Here is a 14,589-nt window from a genome sequence, read left to right on the forward strand (position 1 = left end):
GTACACAACATAGAATAATTATATACGAGTTTATTTTTTTTGTACTCTCTTAGTTCCCATCAATATCAGAAGATTCTTTAGTAGGAGTTTTATGCTTCCTATCTGTTCGGAGCCACTTGAATATATACTTCAATGGAGCAAGAATTCTTTCTAATTGGTCGTATCCATTGTCAATAAATGAAACACTTTTTGGTTTTGCCAAATACTTAAATTTGTGGATAGCAAAAGAATAGAGAGCTCTGTTAAAGCCATTGAATCCAAAAGGAAGGTGAGAGAAATAAAAGATACTATCTACACTTTCACTTTGTTCACTGCTCCAACGATAATCATAGTTCAGGTATCCTTCCGCAACGAAAACAAGGTCAGTAGAGGGTGGGAAAATCAGATTGAATTCAGGAAATTCGATTTCGTCAAGATTACTTTTGACCAATCTTAAAACAGTCTCGTCTCTTGAAATCGCATCACATAGGTAAACAATCAATTCTCTTTTCTCCGGACCAGCACTAACGATGCTATCGATAGATTCAGGCCCAATGGTGTTTGTATCTGGGTCTGTGGATTCAGCCTCATTTACATGGAGTCTCTCATTGGAATTCATATGAACAAGAATTATCTTTGGGAGATTCACTTTGAACTCGTCTAACTCTCTGTTGTTGCACGCATTGCTGAAACTATGTAGTTCACTCAAAATGGCATCAGCAATATTTTGGAGCGACTCCACTAAACTATTTGAGACTAACAACCCAAATCTCTCATAGATATAGAGCTCATTGGTAGTAGGCAATAATGCACTCCAAGTGACGAATTTTGCTACTTCAGTCAACAACTTCACCTTTTCTGCTGCCAAGTTAACTCTGATTTGAGTGAAGTAGTCGTTTCTAAGGGCCAATACCATTTGTACGTCCTTTTTATCAGGTACTTTTATCTTCTTTTCGCTATCCAAATACGGTTGAGGGATTTCAGGAGGTGCTGCAGGAAATAGATTCTTTACGTTAAGTATCAAAGTCATCGTTTCGGGTAAGTCTCTCTTTGGAGTTGCGAGCTGAAACAGCGAAAGTCCCGAAGGTACACACCAAAGCATCTGTTGATAGATCACTCTAGATACCACGTTGGGCATGAGTGAAAGATAAAGATAAATGGCCGAAACTTGGTTAATAGCAGAGTACTTCAGCATTGAGGAGTTTCTTTGTACAGTCGTATTTAATTCATAACAACAGATAGAGTTTATCTCCTTGATGTCGTCCCAAAATCTCGCATAGTACCAGTATTGAGCTTGGAAATAGGTCCAGATCGTCAAAAATATCCGCAACATGTGAACCCTCAAGATTTGATAGGTGGTGATATCAACAACAGAACTATCCAAGGCATTATACATCCGGTTGGCACTGGTGAGCATGAAATTTCTATCATCAAATCCTTTGAGATCTTTAAACCCACCAAGTTTATTGGCCAATGGCTGAGTGTTGTTGAAGTAGGATTCTTCCAACTTGTGGACATTTTCTTCTGTCAACCTGTCAACTCCTGGAGATGACATTCTACTAACTTCAAATAGAAAGATATAAGATAAATAAGAAGAAAAGAAAGCAGGTAAGAAAGAACAAACAGCTGAAAATATTCTGCTGGAAATTGATTCATCAAATGACTGGTAACATCGAATTGGGATAATTGCTGCAAAAATGCATGCGTACAGGAAATGCCTACAATATTTTAGATAGCCTTTTCTCGTATTTGGCTGCGAACTACTAAAATTCAATAAATGTGTAACCAAGATTTAATTAAATTTCTAAATATTATACAGATTGGAAAATTGGAAGCGATCGAAACGCAAAGTGGTGTTTTTGTGAATATCTCATGATTCTCAGAAAATGCAAAAAAAAGTTCAGAAAGTGAATCTATTGTTCCATAGAAGCATCTTGGAATTCTTCGTCTGCTTCTTTAGCTGGGGATTCGTCGTATTCCTCAGTTGTGCTGTCGTCGTCATTTTTGAATGGTTCAATAGCAATCGATACTAAGTTGTCACTCTTGGAGATTGGAGCACCTTCATTTGGTATTATCAATTCCAATTCGTCGTCGTTGATGAATCTGGCTTGGATTTGATCAAAGTGGACAATCTTGTCGAATTGGAAGTGCTTTTCAAATCTTATTTCGTGGTTCTTGAAGTCCTTGATAAGGGATTGAGTATCTTCTTGCACTTCTTCGTCCTCTTCGTGGTCACTTTCGAGATCTAAGTCCTCGTCGTCCTCGCCTTCAAAACCGGACCATTCGAAGCTGTCATTGATGGCAGATGTCTCTTGCAATTCGTAGTCATCGTCATCTTCTTCTTCGTCAACTTCTTCGACGTCCTCCTCATCGCTATCGTCATCTTTTTCATCTGCTTCTTCTTCCTCTTCCTCATCCTCTTCGGCTTCGCTTTCTTCTTCATTTTCGGCTTCTTCATTTTCCTTAGCCTCTTCGTCATCGTTAACTTCTTCAAGGTGAACTTCAACTTCAACTGGACCTTCTTCGTCATCATCTTCATCTTCTTCCTCCTTTTCGTTTTCGATTTCAATTTCCTCGATGTCAGAGTCGTCAACGTCAGTGAAGTTGAACTTACCAGTAATTATTAATTCATTTTCGTTTTTCAAGAAGTCAATTTTCAATTCATCCTTGACCAAAGATGGAAATCTCAAGTTCAATTTGTAGGTGTTGTCGTCTAATTCAACAATTTCACAGTCCTTGCTGTTTTCTAAGTCGCCTGACAAGTCGATGACCTCAATCTCGTCTTCACTGTCTTCGGCTTGCAAATAACCGTCGCTGTCGTAGAGATCTTCATCAGATTCAGAATCAAGCAACTCTTCATCGGTAGAGTCTTCAGCACTTTCGTTACCTGGAAGGTCGAATCTGTGTCTGTAGATAGTGATACCTTCTTCATCGGAAGAATCAGAGGAGTCGGAGTATTCGTAGTATTCGTAGTTGACTGGATCACCAGCATCGTAGTTTTCTTCATCAGAAGATTCAATTTCAATGTCAGAGTCAATTTCAAAGTATTCTGGTTCAGAACCTAATTCAGAGTCTTCATCTTCAGACAATTCGATTTCATCGTCACTGACCAAACCTTCTTCGAAAGTTTGTCTAACGTTTTCCAATTGTAGTTGGTCTCTTAATTCTTCTTCGTCGGAATTGTAGTGCAAAGATTCATCTTCAGACGATTCTTCGTCGGAGTCAGATTGTTCAGATTCAGCACCAGCGATCTGTCTCAAAGCTTCAGCCTGCAATTGGTCGTTCAAGTCAATGATGTCCAATATGTCTTCTGGTTCCAAGTCCGAGTCGGAGACAGAGTCATCTTCAGAGTCATCTTCGGAGGAGTCTTCAGAGTCGTCTTCAGAAGATACTTCATTGTCGTAGTATCTGACTAATTCATCGTTCAAGTCAAGCACTCTGCCTTCGTTGTCCAAGTATTCAATAGCTTGGTTTTCTAATTCGTCGTTCAAATCCACCAATTCAATGTCAGAGTCAATTTCGATATCTGAGACATCGGAATCAAGAAGGTAGTAAACGACTTCTTCTTCGGAGTCTGAGTCTTCTGAGTCTTCTGAGTCTTCTGAGTCTTCTGAGTCTTCTGAGTCTTCTGAGTCTTCTGAATCCTCAGAGTCATCGTCGGAGTCGTCGTTGTTTTCGTTGAGACCAAATTCGTAAACTTCTTCATCTTCTTCAGAATCTGGTTCAGAATCGTAGGCAGGGATATCAACTTCATCTTCTGTTTCAGATTCTTCCTCGCTGTCTGGTTCTTCCACAAACACAACCTTTTTGGATGGTTGCTCGTGGTAGTATCTTCTGTAGCCACCTTTTCTGCTCTTAGGGGCGTAGTGGGCCTTTCTGGCGTATCTGTTGTGCTTGGAAGCGGAAGTCATTTTTGTCTATAAGTTGTCGTCTATGAAAGGATGAAATGGTGATAAATATGTTCAACGGAAAGTTCGTTAAATGGCTATTTTTTGGAGGTAATTAGTAGAAAGTAAAAGAATAAGAACAAATAGCTAAGCAAAGAGACAACACGATAATCTACGATGTTACAAGTGCTTCTCCATATTACTTATACTAAAATTTTTCAGCCAGCTGATATTACGCCTCCATAGTGGGACAAATTTATTACTGCAGAGATGAGATGTGCGGCGTTTGCATAATTGCCTTTATGGGTGACGAGCGTCAGAGTGTGCATCACGTGGAAAAATTTTCACCATCTCGAAGAGAATAGAATTGAGAAGACTCTATTAGAATTCTCTAGAAGTGCAGCAGCCAGCGGAAGTGTGTGAGATGAGGGGGGTCAGGTGACCGCTTCCATAGTTAAGCTGCTATAAAAGTTTTCTTCGTGTTTTGCACTCTGCTGCAAGAGCCCCACAATAAACGGGCATCGCGAAGAATATATATTTATTTGCAAATAGTAAAGCGTATCTAGGGAGACGGTGATGGTGGTAGATCGTAGAATGAGTTGGAAACGAATGGAATTGTAGAGAAGCAAATGGTTCATGTAAATTGAGTTGTAATTGGACAATTTTGTAGTAGAATGCTTGGTGTGTTTTAGCTGCGAAGATGTCGCAATTTTTGATTTCCCAATTAGATTGCAAAAATTCAGCCAAAATGTAAAAATAGGAAATAGAGATACCCCACAAAACTTACAAAAATTTAGGAAATGAAGATATCCAAACAATTAGAATTGCAAGGGTTCGACCTTGTTACTAGTTTTTAATACTATACATTAGTACAAGAACACTTGCCTGTGTAACTAGGTGAATATGGATGCAAAACCCTTCGTATTGTAGTATATACTCATTACTCCATAACTGGAAATAACTTTCAGCTACCTAACGTACGTTCCAGGACTTTATATCTCTCTTAGTTTACATAGCATCTTCAAATACATCATTGAATCAGTTAACTCGTCCTCTTTCCATCCACTATTTCTGTGTTATATGTCTATTGCGTTTGCACCCAATTACACGTGTAAAATAAATGTTCGCGCGTCCGTAATTTGGCACTCCTGCTCGTAGAGTTGGAGTGGGAATATGCCGGATAGTGGTAATATGAATATACTGGAAATCGCATATACAATAAGGACCACCTATTAATCAGAACCACTCTATTTATTCTCGTTTCCAGCTATGTTCATCCAGCTTCTTTCGTATGTCGGTATAGTGGTCGGCTTCGTGTTCCTCGTCTTGTCCATAGCTTCGGCGTTGTACTATGTCTCGGAGTTGGTAGAAGAGCACTCTGAGCCCACCAAGAGGATTCTCAAAAGATTGATCCTAGGCATCATGGCTATATTACTTTTGCTTTGGATTGGCGATGGTTTCCCTTTCTGGTTGACTTTGTTCTCAGTTTTCTCATACTGGGTATACTTGCAAAATTTGAATAAGTTCCCCTACGTTGAATTAAGTTCGCCCGTATTTCTCGTTTCGTGCGTGTTGGTGGTAGCGAACCATTTCTTGTGGTTCAACCATTTCCACAACCCGTACATTCCACCATTGGAAGTGAGATTGAGACCGGATTATGTGCCACCTCGTATCCCTTCGTTTGTAGAAGTGTGTTCCTTTTTCGGCTTGTTGGTGTGGTTCGTTCCTTTTTCCCTCTTTGTCAGTTTGAGTGCACACGATAATCTCTTGCCTCACCACGTAGAATCCAACGCTGGCAAAGATAAAAAGAAGAACAACGGGTTGGCTAAGGTAGTTGTTGCTAATCTTCGTGAATGGATCTACTCGATCACAAGAAAATTTGGCTACGAACTCGATCCTCACTATGGCCAAATTGTATAAACTATTAAATGAAGACATTCAAAGACGCACTCATAAGAACACATGCTACTAATTGCATACTAGGATGTATGCAATATAACTTTCATTTAATCCTAGTTACTTCGATACTGCATTTCTCTACATAATCAATCAATCTTCACCATGTAATCATATATTCGTAATCCTATCAAATGTCCATATGCTAACCCAAGAAATCGCGAACTGGCGGTCCAATATGGTCCAAGCTCAACAAGAAAGTGTCGTGGCCGTAGTTACTGATGTTGGTGCCCAACTCAAAGTACCGGATATCCCCAGTAGTATTGTTTTGCATTAAGACATCGGCAATTTCTCGCTGTTGCCACACTGGAAACAAGATATCTGACTCAACACCAATGACTAGCACATCTTTGTGCGAGATCTTGCTGATTCCGTTTCTCAAATCTTCTAAAGACTCCTCAGGAGTCACAGTTGCTGAACCCACCTTCTCCTTATATGGCTCTGGAGGAACCGAGTGAGATTCGGAGATATTGTTCTGCGAATTCCAACTTTGTTCAGTAGCAGTTCTCTTTTGAAGAGCTTTAGAACGGTTGGAAGAGCTCAAGTCAAACAAGTCCATAGCTTTCGACACATACAAAAGTGAGTTGGCATCGTATTCCAAACAAAACTTCTCGCCAGCATGGTCCAAATACGTTTCGACGAGGAAATCCGGACACAATGCTGGAGGACGAGAGTCATCAGCTCTGTTTCTGCCGAATCTGTACTCCCATTCAGGTCCAGAACGGTAGGTGACGGTAGCGATTTCTCTGGCCAACTTCATCCCTACATGAGGAGGCACACCTCCGTAGTAGAATCCTCTCTTCCAATTAGGATCGCTCATCAATACCTGTCTTTGAGTATGTCTTAATGCAATAGAGTATGGATGAGATCTGGCACAGCCACTGATAGATACGATCTTGTTGACTTCGTCAGGGAATTCCCACGCATATGCTAACGATTGCATGCCACCCATAGACGCACCTACCAGTGCATGAATCTTGGATACTTCGAAAACATTTCTGATCAACTCTCGCTGAGCTCTCACCATATCGTTAACAGTTATGATGGGGAATCTTGTAGCATAGATTTCTCCATTGGCTGGGTCTCTCAGGGAGGGCCCGGTTGATCCATAACAACCTCCAAGCACATTGGTACATACAACGAAGTATTTATCAGTGTCAATGTATTTTCCAGAACCAATGAAATCTTCCCACCATCCCGGCTTGGTATTGTCTGGTTGTGATTTGGCATGCGAAGATGCTGATAAGCCAGTATGGATCAACACTAAGTTGTCTTTGGCTGCATTCAATTGTCCCCAAGTTTCATACGCCACTTCGTACTCGGGTAAATAGCCTCCGTTATCAAGGAAAATCGGCTTGTCTGACTTGTACAACTTGAACCCAGTCTGAACATAAGAATAGGAAGGTTCTGGACCGGCATCTAATGAGCTGATATTGTCATCTTCTATGTTACATGAATTGGAGAGATCCTGGGTCTTCTTCTCCAACTTATCAAGACATGGGAATGCCATCTGGGGATTTGAACTGGGAATATTCTTAAATGCAGAAGGCTTGAACACTGGAGTCGTAGTTGAAAAGTTGAACTTGACCTTTAGCCTGGCCAAATTGGTGTGGCTCCGTCTGCTGGCAGTACGAGCAGCCAATTTTATGCTTGCTAGCGAAGACATAATGTAAATGTTGTATTTGAAGAAGTCTGTAAAAGTCTCAAAATCGCTTCAACTGCTTATTTATCACAAGTGGAGTAGGACTTTGTATTATTAAGTCTGGCAGGTTTTGCATCAGCATAGTAATATTTTGCGATTAAACGATTTCACGTGATACGAAAATGCAGGACATAATGACATGATAAGAGGAGACGCAGCAGATGCTGCGAAAATGGGCCCCAACTGAAAAATAAAATTTCTGTATTAGCGCATTGGACACGTGATGTTTGCACACGAATATGGATCAATATTTGGTATGCTCAACTTCAGCTTTAACTTCTTCTTTGTAGTGAGTGACCAAGCAACAATGGCTTCCATCTGGTATGCTTTGGTGCTATTGTATCCTGCTACATTCGTAGCGACACTCCCGTTTTTCTTTCTCTTCAAGCAGTTCGGTTCCGATATCGCAAGAATACCCGTGATAAAGTTTCTAGAAGACTACATCATTAAGAACTACGGATATTTCTGGTTCACACTAGTATACTTTGCTTTTCTCTTTGGCTATGTTCAACCCAACGGCACAATTCCTTGGAGCAAGATAGTCCACACAATGAAGTGGTACGGAGCCAATACGGTTGTTTTTTTCTTGACTCAGCTGTGGTTCTTTGGATTTCTGATCTTTGAACGGATAAATATAGCTACCGGGGGACATTGTCTCAATGAAGAAATATTGTCAGAGTACGAATGTAAATCGTCCGGTGAGAAATGGATCAACGGATTCGACTCTCTGGGCCATTTTTACTTCATCATCTCTATCAGTTTGGTGGTGGGTAGAGAACTCTTGGTACATTTGCCTTTGCCATCTAAAATTAGACTCCCAAATGGTAGTGGAATCGATTTGGAACGGGCAACTCCTGAATCCAGAACTGCTTCTACTAACGGAACCGAGGTCCAGATTTGGGACAATAAACAGCTCAAATTGTACAGGTTGGCAGTTGTTATCGTCGCATTACTGTTCATGGCTATATGGTTCTTCATGTATTTGATCACGTGCATATTCTTTCATACTGTGGGCGAGAAGATAGTAGGTACTATAGTGGGAGGAGCTGTTCCCTTAGCATTGGCATACTTCGATATCTAGAAATAGAATAGAATAGAATAGAATGGAATAGAACTCGCGTAGAGCATTGTTACAATTATATTCCATCAGATAACGGGAGATCTCAGATAAGAAAAAACGTCTTGCGGTACGGATCTCTTTCCGATCACAGGGTGACTTACACTAACTTAACTCTACATGTCTAACTCTTTTCATCTAACGACAATGAATGACCATGTATTATTAATCTGATTAACTTATCTTTTCCATCACGCCGTTGTGGGTAAAGAGAGATGATTGACATGGGGAAATCATGATTCTGAGCGCATTTAGCTGTGAAGATATTTTTAAGAGCTTCGCAACAGCGAAATTAGCGGTCTTGGCGCAATTTTTTATTCGCAGCAGCACAATTCGCGCAGCACTATATAGTTAGAGAGGTCGCTTGAGTTTGTCCAATTTGTCATTTTGCAACTTCTTCATTTATAGCTACACTATCATAAAGAGTAGGGAGGCGACAGAAAGTTACACCTCACACCACGACTACCCTACTGCTTCGCTCTTGTACTTCAATCCTATCGAATAGCATTGTTTCATCATCTTCTCATCAAGTAGTTTTTCTCGCTAATCCGAGCATCGCATTCAGAGATTCACATACAATTTGAAATGGAACATCTCCACATCAACTTTAGCAATATCCATTGCAACAACTGTGTTTCTTCTATATTCACAGTGCTATCTCAGTATTTCGTCAACATTCAACTTGCGTCAGCTGACTCTGACACTGGCACACAGACCGTTTCTGAAATTAAGGAACTCAGCAAGACAAATCCGATCTTGCTGATAAACAACAACGATGTGGACGTCTACTACAGTATCGACTCATCCAAGCCATCCTCCGAACCTCCTATGAAGAAAATCATCAAATCTCTAAACAAGGCTGGTTTCAAGTTGCTTTCTTGGGAAATAGAGAAAGATGGCACTGTAGTTCTCAGCAGCTCTGGCAATGCTTCGCCAAATGTCGAGGATATCTTTTCAGCCGACCATGCTGAAGGATTTTTTGACTTCTTGAACTTATACTCTAAGTTTGCTAAATCTCGTTCTACCAAAAACCACTTGAAAAACTGTGTAACTTGCCAGTTGGAGCAAACGGCCAGAGCTGCTAAGGACAGAGACTCAGAGAACGAGACTTCAACGTTGGAAACTGTAGTGGACCAGCCAGACAAAGAGTACAGAGCCGTCTTTTCAGTCACGGGCATGACATGTGCTGCCTGTGTTCAGTCTGTAACAGCTGAATTGAACAATATTCTCAATGGAGGAACTCCTGTCAAATCAGAGGAGCCCAACTTTTCAGTCGATCTTATCCAACAAAGTGCAGTAATAATCATTCCAAACAAGCAAATCATCAACAAGGTCGTAGACTCCATAAATGACATTGGCTTTGAGTGTAGACTCCTAGAGGTGTTGCCAGTGCAGAGATCCATAAACACCAAAGTCACTGCTATCATCAGTGGTATAACCTGTGTAGCTTGTGCCAACTCCATCCAATCTGCAGTCAAAGAATTACCATTTGTGTTGGACTCTGGTATCAATACTGTAACAAAGACCGGACAATTCGTGTTGGAAGAATCTCCTTCTGATAAAGTAAATCATTTGGCCAAGCTCAAGGAGACAATCGAGGACTGCGGCTTCGATTTTGAAGTAGTATCAAAAGATAAGATAAATTATACTTCATCAAGGAAGAAGTCCAGAACAATTAACATCAGTGTTAATGGGATGCACTGTGAACATTGTCCTGAGCTAGTTGCCAATTACTTGTCTAGTTATGGTGAAGCTATAGTCATTAATGATCCCATAACTTTAGAACATCCATTCATCAAGTTTACATACATCCCAAACAATGATGTCACAGTAAGAAAGTTTCTTCGTGACTTGAACCATATTGTTCCAAGTGAAAACGAAGACGGATATACCTTCAATTATGACGAACAAGGTGTATTCAATTGTGCGTTAGTGGAATCTGTTTCTATGGATGAACACTTGAGAAAGCTTTCCAAGAAGGAGATTCTTAGAGTCGCCGTAAGACTATTGATTGCTACCGTATTTGCCATTCCTACGTTTGTGTTTGGAATAGTTGCCATGTCATTATTACCTTCCAGTCACCCATTTCGTATGTGGGTCGAAGACCCACTTTGGGCAGGTAACGTCTCTAGAAACACCTGGATCTTGTTGTTTTTAAGTACACCTGTCTATTTCTTTGCGGCGGACATTTTTCATCGCAAGGCGATTAAAGAAGTCAAATCGTTGTGGCTCCATAAGAATTCCTTCAAATCTAGACTATTTAAGTTTGGATCGATGAATTTATTAATGTGTTTGGGTACTTCAGTTTCATACTGGGCTTCTATTGTTTTGTTAATTTTGAGTGCCAAGCAAGAACCTAAGAGCCACATGGGCTTTCACACAACGTACTTTGACTCGGTCGTTTTCTTGACTTTCTTCTTGTTGATCGGAAGGCTTCTTGAAAGCTATTCTAAGAGCAAAACCGCTAGTGCAATTGCGAATTTGGGATCATTGAAAGTTTCGACAGCAACGCTAGTAGATCTTGTCGACGACAATTTTGCTAACGATGAAGTCATCGATGTGAAGTATCTAGAGACAGGTGATTATATTCGTGTAGCTACTGGTGAATCCCCTCCAGTAGACTGTGTCATTGTAGAAGGCTCTTCTGAATTTGACGAATCAGCCTTGACCGGTGAATCAGTACCCGTCAAACATTCATCGGGCCATCAAATATTTTCCGGTACTGTCAATACTGGCAGCAATGCCGTGATAGCAAAAATTATCAGCTTAGAAGGCGATTCGTTGATCGATCAAATTGTCAACACTGTCAGAGATGGTCAGATGAGGAAAGCTCCTATTGAAAGGACTGCAGACTTGTTAACTGGATACTTCGTTCCTGTAATTACGTTATTAGCAATTATTACCTGGATAATCTGGTTGTCTCTTGGACATTCTGGAGCATTGCCTGATGGGTACTTGGATATCGACATCGGTGGTTGGACTGTTTGGTCTTTGGAGTTTTCCATTGCAGTATTTGTTATTGCATGTCCTTGCGGAATTGGACTAGCTGCTCCTACTGCTCTTTTTGTCGGTTCAGGGTTGGCTGCGAAATATGGTATTTTAGCAAAGGGTGGTGGCGTTGCATTCCAAGATGGTGCCAATACCAATGTTGTCTGCTTTGATAAAACTGGTACATTGACCCTTGGTGAATTACAAGTTACTGACTACGCTTTTGCTTCTCTTAATGAAAGGGATAGTGTAGTCAAAACTTTTGCATTACAAACTGCTAGAGATTTGGAGTTGGCATCTAAACATCCTTTGGCTAAAGCTGTCAGATCTTTCATCGAAGGCTACGCATTTCCTAAGCATGACATCAAGAGTAGCCAGAATAAGGTCCCTCGAGTAGAAACAATTCCAGGTAAAGGTCTTCGTGGTGAGATAGAGTTTGATAACGGAAGTGATATTTGGAATGAATACAAACCTTCCGAAGTAATTCTAGGAAATGAAGCTTTGTTGTCTGACTGTGGTGTCAAAATAACCGCTGACCAACTGGAAGTATTGAACAAGTGGAAATCTGAGTGTAAGTCAATCATCCTAGTGGCAATCAGGGCAAAGCTCTTTGGGGATGAACTGTTCCATTTGGTATTGATGTTAGCTACAAGAGACCAGCTTAGAGCAGAGACAAAAAAAGTTATTGAATATCTCCAGACGCACGATATCGAATGCTGGATGATTACTGGTGACAATGCAATTACTGCCAAGGCTATTGGGGAGGAAATTGGTATCAAGAACATAGTCAGTGAAGTTTTACCTGCCGAAAAACAGGCACAAGTCAAAAAGATACAGCAGTTGAAGAAGGTTGTTGTTGCTATGGTTGGTGATGGTATCAATGATGCTCCAGCTCTTGCAACTGCCGATGTCGGAATTGCTCTTTCTTCAGGTGCCGACTTGGCTGTGACATCTAGTGATTTCATATTGTTGAATAAGTCTCACCCATTGATCACGTTGGTTACATTGTTTGATTTGTCAAAGACTGTGTTCAGAAGAGTCAAGTTCAACTTTGGGTGGAGTTTAGTTTACAATATAATTGGAATCCCAATTGCGGCTGGCGTTATTTATCCGTATAACAACACGAGGTTGAGTCCCGTGTGGGCCAGTGTTGCAATGGCCGCCTCTTCTGTCAGTGTTGTTCTGAGCAGTTTGGCTTTAAAACTCTACAGGCCGAAGATAAAATCAGAAGATTTCAAATTGGAAGAAAGTGCCGCTGCTCTAGAACCAAAGGAGCACGAATTCTAGCTAATAGTTTAGAACATGATTATTAATACTGAGACTATGTTACGAAATCTTATGATATATGCTAATAGATTACTTTAAGACGATCTTGAGTTCAAAGACGTTAAATATTATGATATATGCATTGCCTATACGAAAGAAGATGCTATTAGTAAGGCGTAAGGCACAGGGCCCTGCCTTTCAAATGGATCGTAGACAAGTGTGCTATGGCTTAGGCTATCGTTGTTGTAGAAGTGTCTATTGTAATCTGTGGTTGAACACATTCTTATCAAACTTTACTATCATGACAGTTACGTTATCGGTGGTTGAGTTGTCGATTGCCAATTGGCACAATTTCTTTGCAGCAGCCTGTGGATCAGCATTATCCCTGTCACTATCGAACAAGTTTTGGACAAATCTACAAGCTTTCTGGTCGGAAATCACATCCCAAACACCGTCACACGCTATGATCAAGAATTCGTCTTCAGGTGTGATTTCAGTAGCAGTCGTGAATGGTCGTCCAATGACGATATCTTTCATATACGAGTCTCCTAGCGATCTTGTAACAGCAAGAACACCGTTGACTCTGTTCTTCATTACCAAACCTCCCGACAGTCTAATTCTATTTACTTCGTTTACGTCTATTGCCTTGTGGTCGTACGAGAGTCTGTAAGGTTTACCTCCACGACACAAGACTATTCTCAGATCGCCCACGTTAGACGTATAGAGCATTCTTCGGTGGTTAAATGCCGGTACGAAGTCAAAACTGATTGGCGGATTAAGAGTATTGGAAGTAGAGTTTTCCGATGTGCTAGTTGCAGATTTGCTTTCAGATTTACTTTCGGCTGATGGCTTTTCAGCTAGATCGTCGCCTACAGTTTCCCAACGAAGTACTGCTACTGCTGCAGTGCTGCCAGAAGAGCCTGCGCCTTCCTTTTCTATCAACTCGTCAGCTTTTACGAATGCATTACAAAGATTGTCTTTCAAGTCAAAACGGCCCAGCAAGGGAGCTGCATTGTCGTCATGGCTATCGATCTCGTTTTCTAGCAAGGTGTGCAAATTGTTTCCACACCATCTGGCAGTTCCTTTGCCGGCATGGCCGTCAAAAATGGCAAAGTAGCCCCAATCGACACGTTCGGCAAAGTTTGCAATATAGGTATGGACATCTTCCATTCTGTTTCTGAAGGTTGTATTTTTGTTTTCGGCGACTCCAACTTTGAACGAGAGTCCAAAGAACGGATCACTGGAATCCAACAACTGTTCCAGACTAGTCGAGTTGCGGGCTCGGGCTGTTCCCGGTACTCTGTTACTATTAGAAGATGTAGACGTGGATATGGACGGAGGCTCCGACGAATCTGCGGATTGCGAGCTCATTCCGATGGATCTGTTGTGTATTCGTCAACGGTTGAGATCAGTGTATATGTTGTAAATGTATAAATAGTGGTGGTAATAGTGGTGAAACAACGCAAGAATCTGAAACGTCAAAAATACAAATTTCGATAATAATAATATAGCTGAAGAAAGTTGATTCAGAAATTACCAGCTTCTGCTTTATAGTACAAATTTTGAGAAGATACAACCGCCAAGCGTCCAAATAGCGGTTGCGGAATCCTGGAGTGCTGTCCCGAGTGCTGGATGATGATGCGGCAATTAAAGTAACCGGTTGCAATTATGACGAAACAACAGGTACGGATTCA

General features: G+C 40.9%; 7 protein-coding genes across 7 annotated transcripts; 3 read left to right on the forward strand and 4 right to left on the reverse strand. All coding sequences in view use genetic code 12, as the record gives it.

The window, feature by feature from the left end:
* Positions 1 to 49: 49 nt before the first annotated feature.
* PICST_30792 (predicted protein) lies at positions 50 to 1,534 on the reverse strand (the record flags this gene model as incomplete). Its single annotated transcript, XM_001383775.1, has 1 exon — positions 50 to 1,534. The coding sequence occupies one exon, from the start codon at positions 1,532 to 1,534 to the stop codon at positions 50 to 52; it is 1,485 nt and encodes a 494-aa protein (XP_001383812.2).
* Positions 1,535 to 1,758: 224 nt separating this feature from the next.
* On the reverse strand, positions 1,759 to 4,055 carry PICST_67325 (predicted protein). Its single transcript, XM_001383776.1, has one exon. It carries the CDS (start codon positions 3,888 to 3,890, stop codon positions 1,893 to 1,895), a length of 1,998 nt encoding a protein of 665 aa, XP_001383813.1. The 5' UTR covers positions 3,891 to 4,055; the 3' UTR covers positions 1,759 to 1,892.
* A 1,080-nt stretch (positions 4,056 to 5,135) lies between these two features.
* Positions 5,136 to 5,786, forward strand: PICST_57599 (predicted protein; the record flags this gene model as incomplete). The annotated part of the gene is made up of 1 exon (XM_001383431.1): positions 5,136 to 5,786. The coding sequence occupies one exon, from the start codon at positions 5,136 to 5,138 to the stop codon at positions 5,784 to 5,786; it is 651 nt and encodes a 216-aa protein (XP_001383468.1).
* Positions 5,787 to 5,967: 181 nt separating this feature from the next.
* On the reverse strand, positions 5,968 to 7,332 carry MET23 (homoserine O-acetyltransferase; the record flags this gene model as incomplete). The annotated part of the gene is made up of 1 exon (XM_001383777.1): positions 5,968 to 7,332. One exon carries the CDS (start codon positions 7,330 to 7,332, stop codon positions 5,968 to 5,970), a length of 1,365 nt encoding a protein of 454 aa, XP_001383814.2.
* Positions 7,333 to 7,831: 499 nt separating this feature from the next.
* PICST_30796 (predicted protein) lies at positions 7,832 to 8,605 on the forward strand (the record flags this gene model as incomplete). Its single annotated transcript, XM_001383432.1, has 1 exon — positions 7,832 to 8,605. The coding sequence occupies one exon, from the start codon at positions 7,832 to 7,834 to the stop codon at positions 8,603 to 8,605; it is 774 nt and encodes a 257-aa protein (XP_001383469.2).
* Positions 8,606 to 8,941: 336 nt separating this feature from the next.
* On the forward strand, positions 8,942 to 12,916 carry CCC2.3 (copper-transporting P1-type ATPase; the record flags this gene model as incomplete). The annotated part of the gene is made up of 2 exons (XM_001383433.1): positions 8,942 to 9,310; positions 9,356 to 12,916. Exons 1-2 carry the CDS (start codon positions 9,227 to 9,229, stop codon positions 12,914 to 12,916), a joined length of 3,645 nt encoding a protein of 1,214 aa, XP_001383470.2. The 5' UTR covers positions 8,942 to 9,226.
* A 234-nt stretch (positions 12,917 to 13,150) lies between these two features.
* PICST_56574 (predicted protein) lies at positions 13,151 to 14,266 on the reverse strand (the record flags this gene model as incomplete). The annotated part of the gene is made up of 2 exons (XM_001383778.1): positions 13,151 to 13,744; positions 13,769 to 14,266. The coding sequence occupies 2 exons, from the start codon at positions 14,264 to 14,266 to the stop codon at positions 13,151 to 13,153; spliced, it is 1,092 nt and encodes a 363-aa protein (XP_001383815.2).
* Positions 14,267 to 14,589: the final 323 nt, after the last annotated feature.

Source organism: Scheffersomyces stipitis, chromosome 3 (assembly GCF_000209165.1).
Source record: "Scheffersomyces stipitis CBS 6054 chromosome 3, complete sequence".
Lineage (NCBI taxonomy): Eukaryota > Fungi > Ascomycota > Pichiomycetes > Serinales > Debaryomycetaceae > Scheffersomyces > Scheffersomyces stipitis.